Source organism: Salvia hispanica, chromosome 1 (genome assembly GCF_023119035.1).
Source record: "Salvia hispanica cultivar TCC Black 2014 chromosome 1, UniMelb_Shisp_WGS_1.0, whole genome shotgun sequence".
NCBI classification, from domain to species: domain Eukaryota; kingdom Viridiplantae; phylum Streptophyta; class Magnoliopsida; order Lamiales; family Lamiaceae; genus Salvia; species Salvia hispanica.
This window is the reverse complement of record NC_062965.1, coordinates 51,452,451-51,466,426: the sequence shown is the minus strand read 5'-3', so window position 1 is coordinate 51,466,426 and position 13,976 is coordinate 51,452,451. Positions and strand designations below refer to the sequence as shown.

The 13,976-nt window shown below is 33.2% G+C and overlaps 2 protein-coding genes across 2 annotated transcripts; both read right to left on the bottom strand.

Moving 5' to 3' along the window:
- Positions 1–48: 48 nt before the first annotated feature.
- Positions 49–4,439, bottom strand: LOC125203093 (protein DETOXIFICATION 27-like). The gene is made up of 8 exons (XM_048101378.1): positions 4,022–4,439; positions 3,199–3,740; positions 2,327–2,413; positions 2,168–2,224; positions 1,854–2,092; positions 538–656; positions 343–432; positions 49–259 (listed from the first exon to the last, which is right to left on the bottom strand). Exons 1-8 carry the CDS (start codon positions 4,397–4,399, stop codon positions 197–199), a joined length of 1,575 nt encoding a protein of 524 aa, XP_047957335.1. The 5' UTR covers positions 4,400–4,439; the 3' UTR covers positions 49–196.
- A 4,779-nt stretch (positions 4,440–9,218) lies between these two features.
- LOC125215598 (short chain dehydrogenase/reductase dpfgH-like) lies at positions 9,219–13,429 on the bottom strand. Its single transcript, XM_048117060.1, is given in 10 exon segments — positions 9,219–9,590; positions 9,657–9,756; positions 9,840–9,959; positions 10,707–10,768; positions 11,928–12,008; positions 12,074–12,123; positions 12,126–12,172; positions 12,256–12,356; positions 13,193–13,255; positions 13,344–13,429. Coding segments are annotated over 10 exon segments (882 nt in total). The 5' UTR covers positions 13,419–13,429; the 3' UTR covers positions 9,219–9,407.
- Positions 13,430–13,976: the final 547 nt, after the last annotated feature.

Below are 13,976 nucleotides of genomic sequence, written 5' to 3'. Positions count from 1 at the left end.
AATTCGAACAACAATGATACTTGACATCACCATAATATCGAAAGAGAAGAAGAATCAAATCTGAAACCAGTTAAATAAATCGTCTTCAAATTTCCAATTCGAATAGCAACGATATCGAACACCACCACTACCGCACGAAACACAAGAAAACAATTCAATTCGAAAATTCGAAGTGAAAAGACATAATTAGCCTCCACTACTTATCAGCCTCCACGTCAGAGATGTTCCACTCCTCCACACGGCTCGTCGCCTTCTCAACCTGAAAAATATTCACATAATTCATTTTAATATATTAAGGAAATTGGATTAATGATAAATATAAAAAGAAATCCTCATTTTTACCTCAACTTCCCAATTTGTCCTTATCGTTATGAAAGCCAATACAATTGTTTGAACCGCCGTTCCACCAAAAATCATCCCAGCCCAAACTCCCTTTTGTCACATTAAAAAATCAAAATTCATAAATTACAATATCTTCACAAATTTCAATCTCATATTTTATTTCAAATATAATTAGGAGATAAAGCAATAATTTACCTTAGTTTCCAAATTGAAGCCCCAGCCTAAAACAGCTCCAATAGGGAGGCCAATAATGTAGTAGCAAAATATATTTATCCAAGCAACCCAAGCTTGCCATCCAGATCCCACAGCTACCCCTAATAACAATAAATTTTCCAACTAATTTATTTGGAATAATAGTATAATACTGAACTTTGATCGAATTCCATACCAATTTCATAATCTTTGTAAGGGACAATCCGAATCATATCAAAAAAATTGAATTTTGGTATAACATGAATACTAGATTCCAAAAATATCTAGAAATACAAAAAAAAATGGGGCAATATGTGAACTGAAAATTTTGAATTATGTGAAATATTCCAAAAATCTGATACGAAATTTGTAATTATTGTATGAATTATGTTATTATTTGAATACAATATCTATTTAATGTAACATTTAAATAAAAATTACATTTAAGTATAATTTATTTTTGGTTCAAAAAACCTAAGTATGATCGATCAGACAATCAAAATTTGAATGAGACAAGAAATCCGATTTAGTATCAAAATCTAAAAGAAATTGAATCGAATATTTCAGTTTGATTGGTTCCACTATTAGGGTTACAATTTTTAAAATATTTTACTCACCCTTAATTTGTTTGGCAATTATTGAAATTTTTATTGATGAGATCGAATTCGTCTGAATTTTATCCAAATCAATTTCACTAAAATGAATAAACGATAATGTTTTAGTAAGTAATTTCAGCATTAAATGGAGTCGGTCCAAGTCATTAGCAAAATGAGATGAAATCAAGTGTTTAGTAATCTTGCTGTTTAAGAAGTATCTATAGAAACAGGAAACCCACTTTTCCTTTTATTTATTTATTTTTTATTTCTTCGTTTACTAATTTTTTTACACCTAGTAGAAGAAATGCCAGAAATCGTCGTTGGGAAGGTTATATAGTAATAGCAAAATCCATTAACATTTTTGTTTTATAAGTATATTGGAAATATCATGTGGTTATTAGTAATTAATAGGTCATTAATTACAGTATAGTGAATTGTAAATGTGATGTTTTTTTTTTATTGACAAGAAAAAAATACGTTTATCTCTCTTACTGCTTTATTATCTCTTCTATTTTTCCCCTCTTATTTTATTTATTCTTTGTTTAATTATTTAAAAAACATTATCTAAAATCGTGTGCCTAAAAGGAGTGCCTCTTTATTGTCAATGGTTTGAATATTTAGAATTTGGTAATAGTTTGATGGAGTATTAAGTCTATTATCCTTGTCACATACTATTATAAAAAAAATAATCACTACTCATTTTCGAATCATATAAGACTTTACCTGATAGAACCGGTTGAACACTATTTAGAAGAATGCTTGATGCCAAGAGGAAGGAAAGATCGCCGACCGCCGCAGCAACTTCGCTACTAGGAGAGAACATTAGTGATAAATTGCCTCGAAAAATCAACACGATTGCGAAGAAGAAGACGCCTACAGCGGTCGAGTGCACCACGCACACCTTCATTGCGAATTTCGCTGCCTGCCCATTTCCAGCACCCAACTCATTCGCCACACGCACTCTAATAAAAGATCAAAGTATTATATAAAAGGAAAAACATCATTTACAAAAATGTCTTCATTAATTGAAAATCTACCCGATTCCAGCGAAAAATGATATTGCAAACATCATCTCCCACGAATTGATGATCAAACTGCAATTAATTATATATGTAAAAAATAATAGTCAATTTGATAGGGAAATTGCATCCCCATATGTTTGGAATCAATTCGAAAAAGTGATTCGAAACTTTTACCATGTTGATAAGGCATCGACAGCTATTTTGGCATTGGTGAAGAATCCAGTCATCACTATCAATATTCTGTAATACCAATTCTCTAAACTGAGGAAGAAAATTAATTGCCCATACATATGTTAATGTCACAACCGTACCAAAAAGAACAAAATAAATACTAATGCATGCCATAATACATTACTACATTTGCATGCCATATTTCACTATCAATATATTTGATGTAGGAGTAGAATTTTATAATGACATGATCCACTCATTCGAATTTTGACATAGTTCGAACGCATTCAAAAGTTTTAAGTTTGAGTGAACTTAATCAAAATATCTGAAAATTTAATTTTTTTAACTGACTTTGAACCAACTAAAAAATCTAAAAATTTCTATGAAGGATCCAAAATTTAAAATTTTAATTATTATACTCCAAAATCTTTATAAATACTCAAATAAATTTTTATTTCTTTAAATAAATTTAATTTAAATAATTTTTTACATATAGTACTAAACATAATACTGATTTCGGATCTATTCGACTTTAATGAGGTCAATCCAGAATCTAAATATTGAAGATAAAGAATTTGGATTTGAGAATTCGAAGAAACTTTATAATTTGGATTGTTAATAGTATACATAATTCATAATCCATAGACAACTAATTTATGTGATATTGTATGTTAGTACCACCTTTCTTTCAAGTTTTTATTTTCATCTGTGAAATTAAAAAAACTATCAGTGTTTAATGAATTAAAGAAAATAAACAAAAAGAGAAAATAAAATTGAAAATATTAAAAGAATTAATTTTACCGGAAAAAAGAATAATACACCTAGATAAAAATCGATAAATAAAATATATGGTAAAAGGTGAGGGAAAGAGAGACCAAAGCATGACGCCGGAGGAAGCAGAGAGCTTGAGAAATTCTAGAAGGCCCGAGAAGGCCTGGACGGAGAAGCCCGTCCACGTCAGCGGGCAACCCCCAAATGCCACGTAGGCATACATCCCGATGACCAGGACCCACCACGAGATATCCAAAACGATCGCGATTCCGATCACTCCCATCTCCAATTTGCTCACGAAAATCCAATTGAGAAGGGCGTGGACGGCGAGGGCGAGGAGCGGCACCCAGATCAGCGGCGCCGTCTTCAGCTGGCTCTGCAGGAACCGCTGCAGCGGGAACTGGAACGCGAAGCTGAAGTGGAGCGGGATCAGCCACACCGCCGCTGTTCCTGCCTGCTCCGCCACGTCGTCCGGCTGCCCGATCAGCCTCAGCAGCGGCGCCGCGAACGCGTAGAGCGGGAGGAGGAGGAAGCAGCAGAGGAAGAGCACGATCCACGATCGCTGCATGTAGATCCCCAGCATTCCGTACTTCTTCGCGCCGTAGGCCTGCCCGCACAGCGTCTCCAGCGCGCTCGCCATCCCTAGCTGCAATCGATTCAAATTAGGGCCAAATTGATTCAAATTAGGATGAAATTGATTCAAATTAGGGTGAAATCGATTGAAATTGGGGTGAAATTGATTCAAATTAGGTGAAATCGATTCAAATTAGGGTGAAATCGATTGAAATTGGGGTGAAATTGATTGAATTAGGGTGAAATTGAGTTGAAGTCGATTGAATTAGGGTGAAATTGATTCAAATTGGGGTGAAATTGGTTGAAATTAAGGCGGAATTGAATGAATATGGGGGAATTGAGAGTTTAAATTACGAGGAGGCCCCAATTGAAGCCGACGATGACGTTGTTGGCGATGGAGATGGAGGCGAGGGGGAGGTCGCCGAGGTGGCCGGCGAAGGCCTGGGTGATGATGTTCATGGTGGCGTTGGAGACGCGGGAGACGACGGTGGGGCCGACGATGTGCCAGAGCTTCTTTGATTCGAGCCACGTTGCGGCGGCGAGGGAGGTTTCTGGGGTTTGTTTGGGTGGTGGGAGAAGTGATTGGTTTAGTTCATCGCTTGGATTTGAGATTTCCATGATTTCAGAGAGAGGGAGAGAGACGATCGGAGTTTGTGCAGAGCAAATGTTTGATGAAACGACTAATATATGGAAAATGTGTATCTGTTTTATAGGAGAATTTTGATAAAGCATGCACGTTTAGTATACGTTCACCTTTACATGATGATAAAGGGAGTACTATAATTTAAAGATCGTGAGTGTCTCATACTTTACACTCCCTCACTCTCGACTCTCAATTAAAGCGAAATATTTTTCTTTTTCGACACGAGATAATAAAATTCAACTATGTTTAGTGTGTTAAATAAATAGATTATATAGTCAGAAATTAAAAGTGTCTATTTTTAGAATGTGTTACTATTCCGTAGGAGATATTTTAAGTTAGATGGAGGGAGTATAAATGAATCTGACTATATTCTATAGAACTTATGACTCGTTAAATATATTCCGATGGCACTTGCAGATCCAGAACTGATAGGAGTGCATGGATATCTCCCTCCGATCCATTAGAAATGAAACATTTTTTTTACACCAAATTTTATGTAGTGTTATTTTGTGAGTTAATGGGGAGGGAATGAAGTAAGAGAGATGAAAAGGTAGAGATGGTGTTGTTTTCATGTTAGGAAACGTTTTATTGTTAATGAGACAATCTGAAAAAGGAAAACGTTTCATTATTAATGACACAAAGTGAGTAATTTACAGTTGAAATGATTTAATAGGAAATGTGTAAAAAACTTTTTACTTTAATTAGAGATAGAGTTATAATGTCCCAATTTAAATTGTTTAAACAATTGCAACGATGTTGTTTGATAACTGTTCAAAAACAATGTGCAAATTGAAATGAGCATTGGACTTCATTTTGTGGGAGTGGTTAACACACGTTTATCAAGAATAGTTGAGTGCCATTGTTTTTTGAAAATAATAAGTATGAGTTGGACTAATGTGTTCTAAACAAAATTTGGTTTGTTTTGTGCTCAAACATGTAGATTTATTTCTTTATAGGGAAGCATTACATGTGAGAAAGAAGCAATTGATCGAGCTTAAGTGTGTCACTTTATATGCTTCATACCTATTTTTTTTTAGTTACTATTTATTATAAAATTAAATATTATTACAGTATAAATCATAATTTTTGTGTATATGAAAAAAGGGAATTTTAAAAAATGATAACCCTGTTTTCGAAAATTTAACACTATTTTTCGATTTTTTCCTATTAATAAAAATGATAAGTATCTAAAAACTACTCCCTCCGTCCCGGAGTATTAGACTCACTTCTTTTGGGCACATGATTTAAGGAATTGATATTTAAATAGTTAAAGTGGAGAGAGTAAAGTATGAGAGAAGGAAAAAGTAGGGGAGAGAAGAAAGAAAAAAATAGGTGGAGAATAAAATAATATAGATGCTTTTTGCTAAAAAAGAAAAAGAGTCTAATATGTTGGGACATCCCAAAAGAAAAAGTTGGTCTAATACCTTGGGACGGAGGAAGTACCTTTTTGGTGCATAAATTATTGATAATAAGCATGGAAGATTGAAACTAATTTGCGATGTCTCATCATTGCTAAAAGGTGTATATATTTATTAGTGGGATTCATTGTCAAGTCATTGTTTGGGAAACTTCGACGCTAGGTGTTTATTGATATTCGATCAAATGTAGTGACACGTTTTTAGTTATTGGTGATAAGATATGAAATACATACATATAAAATGAAACTGAATCCATCGACCAATTACTACTTAAGTCCACTTTTTGGTGGTGGAACTGAAAAAGGGCAAAGCATGATGTGTGAATAAAGTGAGATAGCAATTGATTTATCATCTTTTGGGGTTATTTGACAAAGAAAAATGAAAGGAAGAAAAAAATGGGTTCTTATCCCAATAATAAAAATAATTATAATATTTTTTTTCCTGTGAGAACCTTTATTTTAATGTTTATACATGTATATGCATTTGTGATATCCTTTATTTTAGATATTTTTACTGAGTACCTATTAATTTTTGTAATGTCAATCAATACTGTACTCTCTGTATGGAAAAATAGTACTAGTAATTTTTAACTTTTGTTTTTAAACATTTACGAAAAATAGTCATATTTCATTTATAAGCACTTTTCATGACACCAAACCTTCAATACACTCATTTATTGGGCTATTGATAGCAAATATCACGAACTATAACCAAATTCCGTATTTTTTCATGAACCCGAATTTGGTTGAAAAAAATCTAAACTTAGATCGTGTTTGGAATTTCCAATAATTGATGAATCCGGAGAAATTAAATTATAGGTGGCCTTTTCCAATTTAAATGTGACCTTTACTGGATTAAATCTCATCGAAGAGATGGAAGAAATTATATGAAGGTAAGGGTGAATCCGAAAAATGATCAAAGCTTGTGATATTTACGACCAAGTTTTACGTTTGCGGGAAAATCCAACTTTCAACCATAGTTCTTGATATTAACGACCACTTGCCCTAATTTATTTACATATACAATTCAAAGTCATGTACTATTAGATTACATTTTATAATTTATATACGTAGGTATAGAGTATACATAATAAGAATTGCAAATCATAAAGTAGATACGATCTTGTAAGGTTAGTTTTATTTTTTATCTATGTAATTAACTTGGAAGTAAGACATGTTAATTTGGCTTTATTCATGTAAAAAAGCATGCATGCATGTGAGTAATTTTTTGTTGTGACCTCACTTATAAGCTAAGTACTATTCGGAATTGATTTATAGTATATTTTTATGATAAAGTTATAGTGCATGCTGTCAAGTTGGTATAATTTTAGGAATTTTTTTAGATCTCGAGCATACTTTTTCGACAATATATGATGTTTGGTAGTTGATTAAATTACACTTACGTATTGAGTTAGTGGAGTTTAACATATAAAATTTGTTCATGTATTCAAAAGGTTTTATCTTGAGATCAAACTTACATGAATATTCTATGCAGTGATACCAAAGTTTTTGATTTAGAGTGCAATAAATAATATATCAATATGGGAAGACAGTGAGGTATTATGTTCTTTCCTTTTTTCTTTCTCAATGTCGTGTTATCACAATTAGCATCTCTATTTATTTTATTTTAATGGTCTGACAAATGACAAATAAATATTAAAATAAATCGGCCCGACTATAAAACAATTGGGCTATAAGTTTTAGAAGTATGTAGACAAATATACAAGTAAAAAAAATAGACTACTGGGCTTAATGTATGCTTAATGTATGAATACTATCGAGCTATTGGGCTTAACTTAAATGAAAATAATTTGCGTAAATACATGGCTGATGGAAGTATATATTTAAATGAAAATTATTAAGATAAAAGAAAATATTGGATCTTTAAACTATTACTAAAAGGAAGTGTAAAATAAATTTTAGTTTTCCCTAATACTTTTTTTTCGTAATCCTGGCCGGACCTAGGCCCCAAGTCCCCTAATTTTCTGTGTTAGGCCACAACTCCTATAACCCTACAGCCATCCAGGTCTCAACTATAAAGTTACACTATTCAAACTACAAGCTATTTTACTCGTAAAATTGAAAACGTTGAACAACTAAAACACGGAAAATTCATTGTTCATTCGAAAATGAAAAATTACAAACCTAAAAATTTATTTGAGAGGGAGAGAAGTGAAGATGAATATGGAATTAGATGGTATTTATATGGAAAAAATCATATTAAACAAAAATTGAGTTGCGGCGCGGTCCGACCCGAACCCCCTCCAACGCTGGGCCGGACCGCAAAATGCGGCCCGTCCTGAGAGCGTGTAACGCCAGGCCGGACCACAACCAGGACCGGCTTTAGGCTGCTACTCCATCCCAGGCGCGGCCCCTCCCTCCTCCAACGCGCAGGCAGGCAGCCCGGAGCCCAGGTGCGGTCCGACCCCGCCTGCATTAAGGATGCTCTAAGCCTTGATGAAGTACTAGTATAATTTATATAAAATGTTTAGTCCGTATAGTTCATTAGCAAGGTAAAAGTTATTGGTTTGAAATTGTTGGATCATTATCGATTCAATATGACAACAATACAATGCAAAATAAATAAACATAAACTTTAAGGACTTAGTTTGATAAGAAACAATACAACTTATACAAACATGACAAAACATACCACAGTTTATTTGTAAACTTGACATAACACAATAAATGTACCTTCAATTGAGTAACACTTCAACTTCACAATTTGCAAACGGGTATTCCTCTACAGCTATTAAATATAAAAATATAAGTAAAAAACTATAACGCTCTTATAGATTATCTTGTTGAACGTATCGAACATCACCTTAATTTACTAAAATAAGAGTCAATTTTGAATAATTTGATTATTTCATGTATACTAGATTTGAGCTAAAAAGGAATGTAATCTAATAAAGAAAACACATTGATGGATTATAATCACTTGACCAATCTCGATTTTCACGCATTCAAAACCCAACAAACTTTGAGAAAATAAATACATCAATAAATAATAATTTTTGTGGTTTAGAATCTTAATAATGATCTCTTTATCCTGATTCTCTCGTATAGAGAATCAGTCAAAAAATAAAAAAGATAAAAACCCATTTGTTACAAATTTACAACTTAGCCACTCTTGAAAGTTGAATCTGGATATTTTCCAATATCCAAAACAAACAAATGAAATTCGCTACGTGGCAATAATCGAACGGCTTGTTGACTTTGTCTAATGTATTCAGTTTATTTCTCCCGGGAAATGCTCACCAACAAAGTAAACCTCATGAAATGTGTTCATTCTTGAACCACTTCTTTTTCACAAAATTTGTGTATTGTATAGTGATACTATTATTTAAGCGTTCAATCCATTTATATATTGTCTAGTAGTTTTGATAATTAATTGGGCTTGAGATTTTTCTAAGTGAGATATGGTAGTATCAAATTCTCTCATTATATCTTAATAACACGCAAACACAAAACACAGTGCAAAATTTGTGTGTATAATGACTCAAATGTTCAATCAATATAAAGTGTTTAGTAGTTTTGATGAATTGGACAAACAGATCTTTCTCTATACGTATAGTTTCAGTAGAAGTTGGCCATACTATGGAGTTTACCTACCTACAATGGAGTCTACAGCAGAATGTGAGCGCTTTGTAGCTGTGAAAGGCAGGTGCTTAGGTGCCTCAGCCCGGTCGAAGTAACACGAGCTTCTCTTTAGGCTGTAGGGCCAGCCATATCACCGTATCAGCACCTTCATCACTTGTTCTAAGGTTGCTGGATAACCTTAGAATATGCACAGGCTCATCCATCGCACAAAACCGCGACGCCAAAGTTTTCACATCGTCAATGGAAGAAATATCACAAATCTGCAAGAGACGGGGCAAGTAAACGCAGATTCAAGTGTAGAAACGATGCAGAAAATGATACAATACCTCCAAATGGACATTCTTATTGCCCGTTGCAGACTGGATCTTTGAGTGTGCTGCCTCACCCCACTCCTTGCTCCGGCACACTATATACACTGTTGCTCCACTGCAGAAACACGAAAACACGAGACACATGAGATATGTATGATATGGCTTTGGAATGGGAGATCTTTGACAGGAATGTCGAACCGTGCAGCTAGGCCCTCTGCAGTTGCATAGCCAATGCCAGAGTTCGCCCCTGTCACAACGCACTTCTTCCCTTCTATTCGTCCTTGCTCGTCTTCTGATCTGAGATTCTTTGCATGCTCCCTACCATAGGAGATTATCAAGGTGCAATTCACACACACACAAATACACATGTATGATTATATTTCTAAGAGATGATGACAAGTATGTTTTTGTTTACCAAAAATAAAAAGAACAGATCAAGATATGTCAACAAGTTCAACAAGTTTGATCAATAATTCATTAACTAAAAATATCAAAGTTGCTTAATTTTGCCTAAATCAAGATTTGACAAAGAATCCAGTCATTTCTTTGGTCAATGCTGCTTTCAAACTGTCAACAAATTTTATAATGAATCCATTGTACTAAAAAAGGTGAAGTTGATTAAATTGTTACATGACTTGGCTCAAATCAAGATTTAACAAAGAATTGAACTCACACACAAAACTTAGATGAAGTAAAACATTGATGCTTTCAAATTGTCAACAAGTTTGATCATAAACTCATTTTACTAAAAGTGAAGTAGGTTGATTAATTTTGACATAACAAGCTAAGTTTCAACAACTTTGTCTTCATAACGCAAAATAAAGATTTAACAAATAATTATGACACACACAACTTAGATGAAGCAGAACAGAGATGCTTTCGACTGATAACAAGTTCGATCACGAATTCATCATTAGCTAAAATAGACCAAAACTTGATCAATTTTGACATAAACACACCTCAATTCAGCAATATGACTCAACTTAGTATCCACAAAAAAAAATCAAGCTTTGATTAACTAATAAAAGGCCCCAAAAAAGGATGAATCATCGAAATGGGACTCACAAAAAAACTTTTTTGGTAAATTTCTGGTATCCATACACCCCAAATGCTACTAATGTCCATGCCTGCAGTCACAGCACCGAAGAAAGACAACGTATCATAGCAAAAAATGTATACAAATAAATAAATACCAAAATAACCTCAACTTATTTTACTATTTTTACCTTTTTTCCGTATTTTTGAGTTAGCAAATAAAATAAAATTACAATATAACATCTATTTTTAAAACACAATATAAAAGCCTACATAATATTAGAATGCAAAAGAAAGTACAAAAAAAATAAAAATTACAAGCAAACTTCAATGATTACCGGTCCTTATTTCTTCGATCAAATCTCGCTGGAGTTATCCAGAGTTTGTCTATTTCTCACAATTCATACACCTATGTCAAACTAGACATAAAGATCAAAAACTATTTATTTCATTTTTAAAACATCTTCATCCTTATCTACTTTCATTTATTTATTTCTAAATTTTACTATTATTGAATTTTCAGTGGAAAAAAAAAGCAAGTGAGACATCAGTAGATCATGTAGCAGATAATGTGGAGAGATTCAGTCTAGCAAACCACCTCATCTGGGGGCTATGGGGGCTGATCTTGATACTCGACATCCGTGTCGATATTTCAACAAGATTTATAGCATGATTTGATACTAAACTAGTGGAAAAAATTCATTAAAAAATGCAGGCATATGTGAGCCACATTGAGTTTGATTACAAGCTAGGAATATGCAAGGCAGAGGTTTGAACAGTACTGGTTGAGAAAGCCAGCGGCGACGAAGCGACCACGAACCCGGCTAGAGATGTGTAGGAAGAACCAAGACAGTGTTCATTCTTGAACCCCTTCTTTTTCACAAAATTTGTGTATTGTATAGTGATATAATTTAAGTGTTCAATCCATATATATATTGTTTAGTAGTTTTGATAATTAATTGGACTTCAGATTTTTCTAAGTGATATATCACATACATATCATTATATCAACTTCTCTCTCTTTCACACAAAAACAAACACAAACACATACAAAATTTGTGTGTATAGTGATACAAATGTAACAAAAGTTCTATCAATATCTAGTGTTCAGTAGTTTTGATGAATTGGACTAACAGATTTTCCTCAGTGAGATATTAAACCTCTCTCCCTCTATATATTTTAATATATATAGTATATATAGTTTCACTATAAATTGGTCATACTATGGAGTTTACCTACAATGGAGTTTACCAGAATATGCACAGGATCATCCTTCACTGAAAATCGCGAAGCCAAAGTTTTCACATCGCCAATACAAGAAACATCACAAATCTGCAAGGAACGGGGCGTGTAAATGCAGGTTCAAGTGTGAAACGACGCAGAAAATGATACAATACCTCCAAATGGACATTCTGATTGCCTGTTGCAGACTGGATCTTTGAGCGTCAGCCTCGCCCCTCACCTTGCTCCGGCACACTATATACACCGTTGCTCCACTGCAGAAACACGAAAACACGAGACACATGAGATATGCATGATATGGCTGTGGAATGGGAGATCTTTGGCAAGAAAGTCGAACCGTGCAGCTAGGCCCTCTGCAGTTGCATAGCCAATGCCAGAATTCGCCCATGTCACAACACAGTTCTTCCCTTCTATTCGTGCTTGCATAGCCAATGCTTTCTACCGTCAACAAATTTAATCGTAAATTCATTGTACTAACAAGAGAAGAGTTCAGTAATTTTGAAATCACACAACTCAAATTCAGCAATGTCCCATATCAAGATTTGACAAAGAATTTGAACTCACACACACACACAACACAACACACACAAAACTTAGATGAAGTAGAACAATGATACTGTCAAACTGTGAACAAATTTGATCATGAATTCATTTACTAACAAGAGCAAAGTTGATTAATTTTGACAAAACACAACTCAATTTCAGAAATATCCCAAATCAAGATTTGACAAAGAACTTAAAATCTCACACACAACTTAGGAGAAGAACAATGATGCTTTCAAACAGTCAACAAGTTTGATCATTAGAACATTTACTAAAAAGAGTAAAGTTGATTCATTTTGACACACCACAGCTCAAAATCAGAAATATCCCAAATCAAGATTTCACAAAGAGATCTCACACCCAACTTAGATGGAGCAGAACAGTGATGCTTTCAACCTGTCATCAAATTTGATCATAAACTCATTTTACTAAAAAAAAGTGAAGTTGATTAATATTGACATAACAAGCTCAATTTCAGCAACTTTGTCTTCTTCATAAAGCAAAATCAAGAGTTGATCATGAATTCATTCACTAAAAAGGACCAAAAGTTATATAATTTCTGACATAAGCACAGCTCAGTTTCAGCAATATGAGTCAACTTAGTCTCCACAACACAAATCAAGATTTGACAAACAAATAAAAGCAGATGAAAATTCTTAAATATTTAGAGCAGAATACACAACCCCCAAAAAAGATTAGTTTTTTTACAGAATTATGAAAATGGGACTCACAAAAAAACCCGTTTTGGTGAAATTCTGGTAACCATATACCCCAAATGCTACTGATGTCCATGTCTGCAATCACAGCACCAAAACGACAATGTATCAAAGCTAAAAAAAATTAAATTAAAGGGAAGCTAAAATATTCTATTTTTTCCTTTACCTTGAGAAGAAACATGGCGACTGATGAAATTGAAATACAAATTTGAATGTGAATTGAAAAATCGGATTTTCCCATGAATTGGGAGTAGACAATGAAATGCTTTTGAGTTAGTGAATAATGAAGTTTAATTAAATTATCCAATTGTATTTGAAATATACCAGAGGAATAAAATTAAACTCAAATATGAGATATAAAATCTTTTAGATCATACTAAGCAAATGGAAGATATATAGTTAAACTCAAATATACCAGAGGAATAAAATTAAACTCAAAGTCTATTATCTTAAAAGTACAAATGTTGTATGAAAATATATTTGGAGATATATAATCTTTTAGATATTATAACATTTATTATAATCTTTTATATATTATAACATTTATTAGTCCAATTCTCACTTAATTTGATTTGCTTCTATAACTTTTGTGGTTTTTGAAGGGAGTAAAATATAGTATTAATGAGATTAAAATGTTTATCAGCTAGCTCAACCACTTATATCCTATATATGTATATATAAATATCGTTGTTGGTAATTTTCCATTTATGATTAAGAAAATAATTACTTATAAATATAAACGATTCTGTAATATACAACTTAAGCTAAAGTCTTATTATTTGCAAACATTTTATTATAC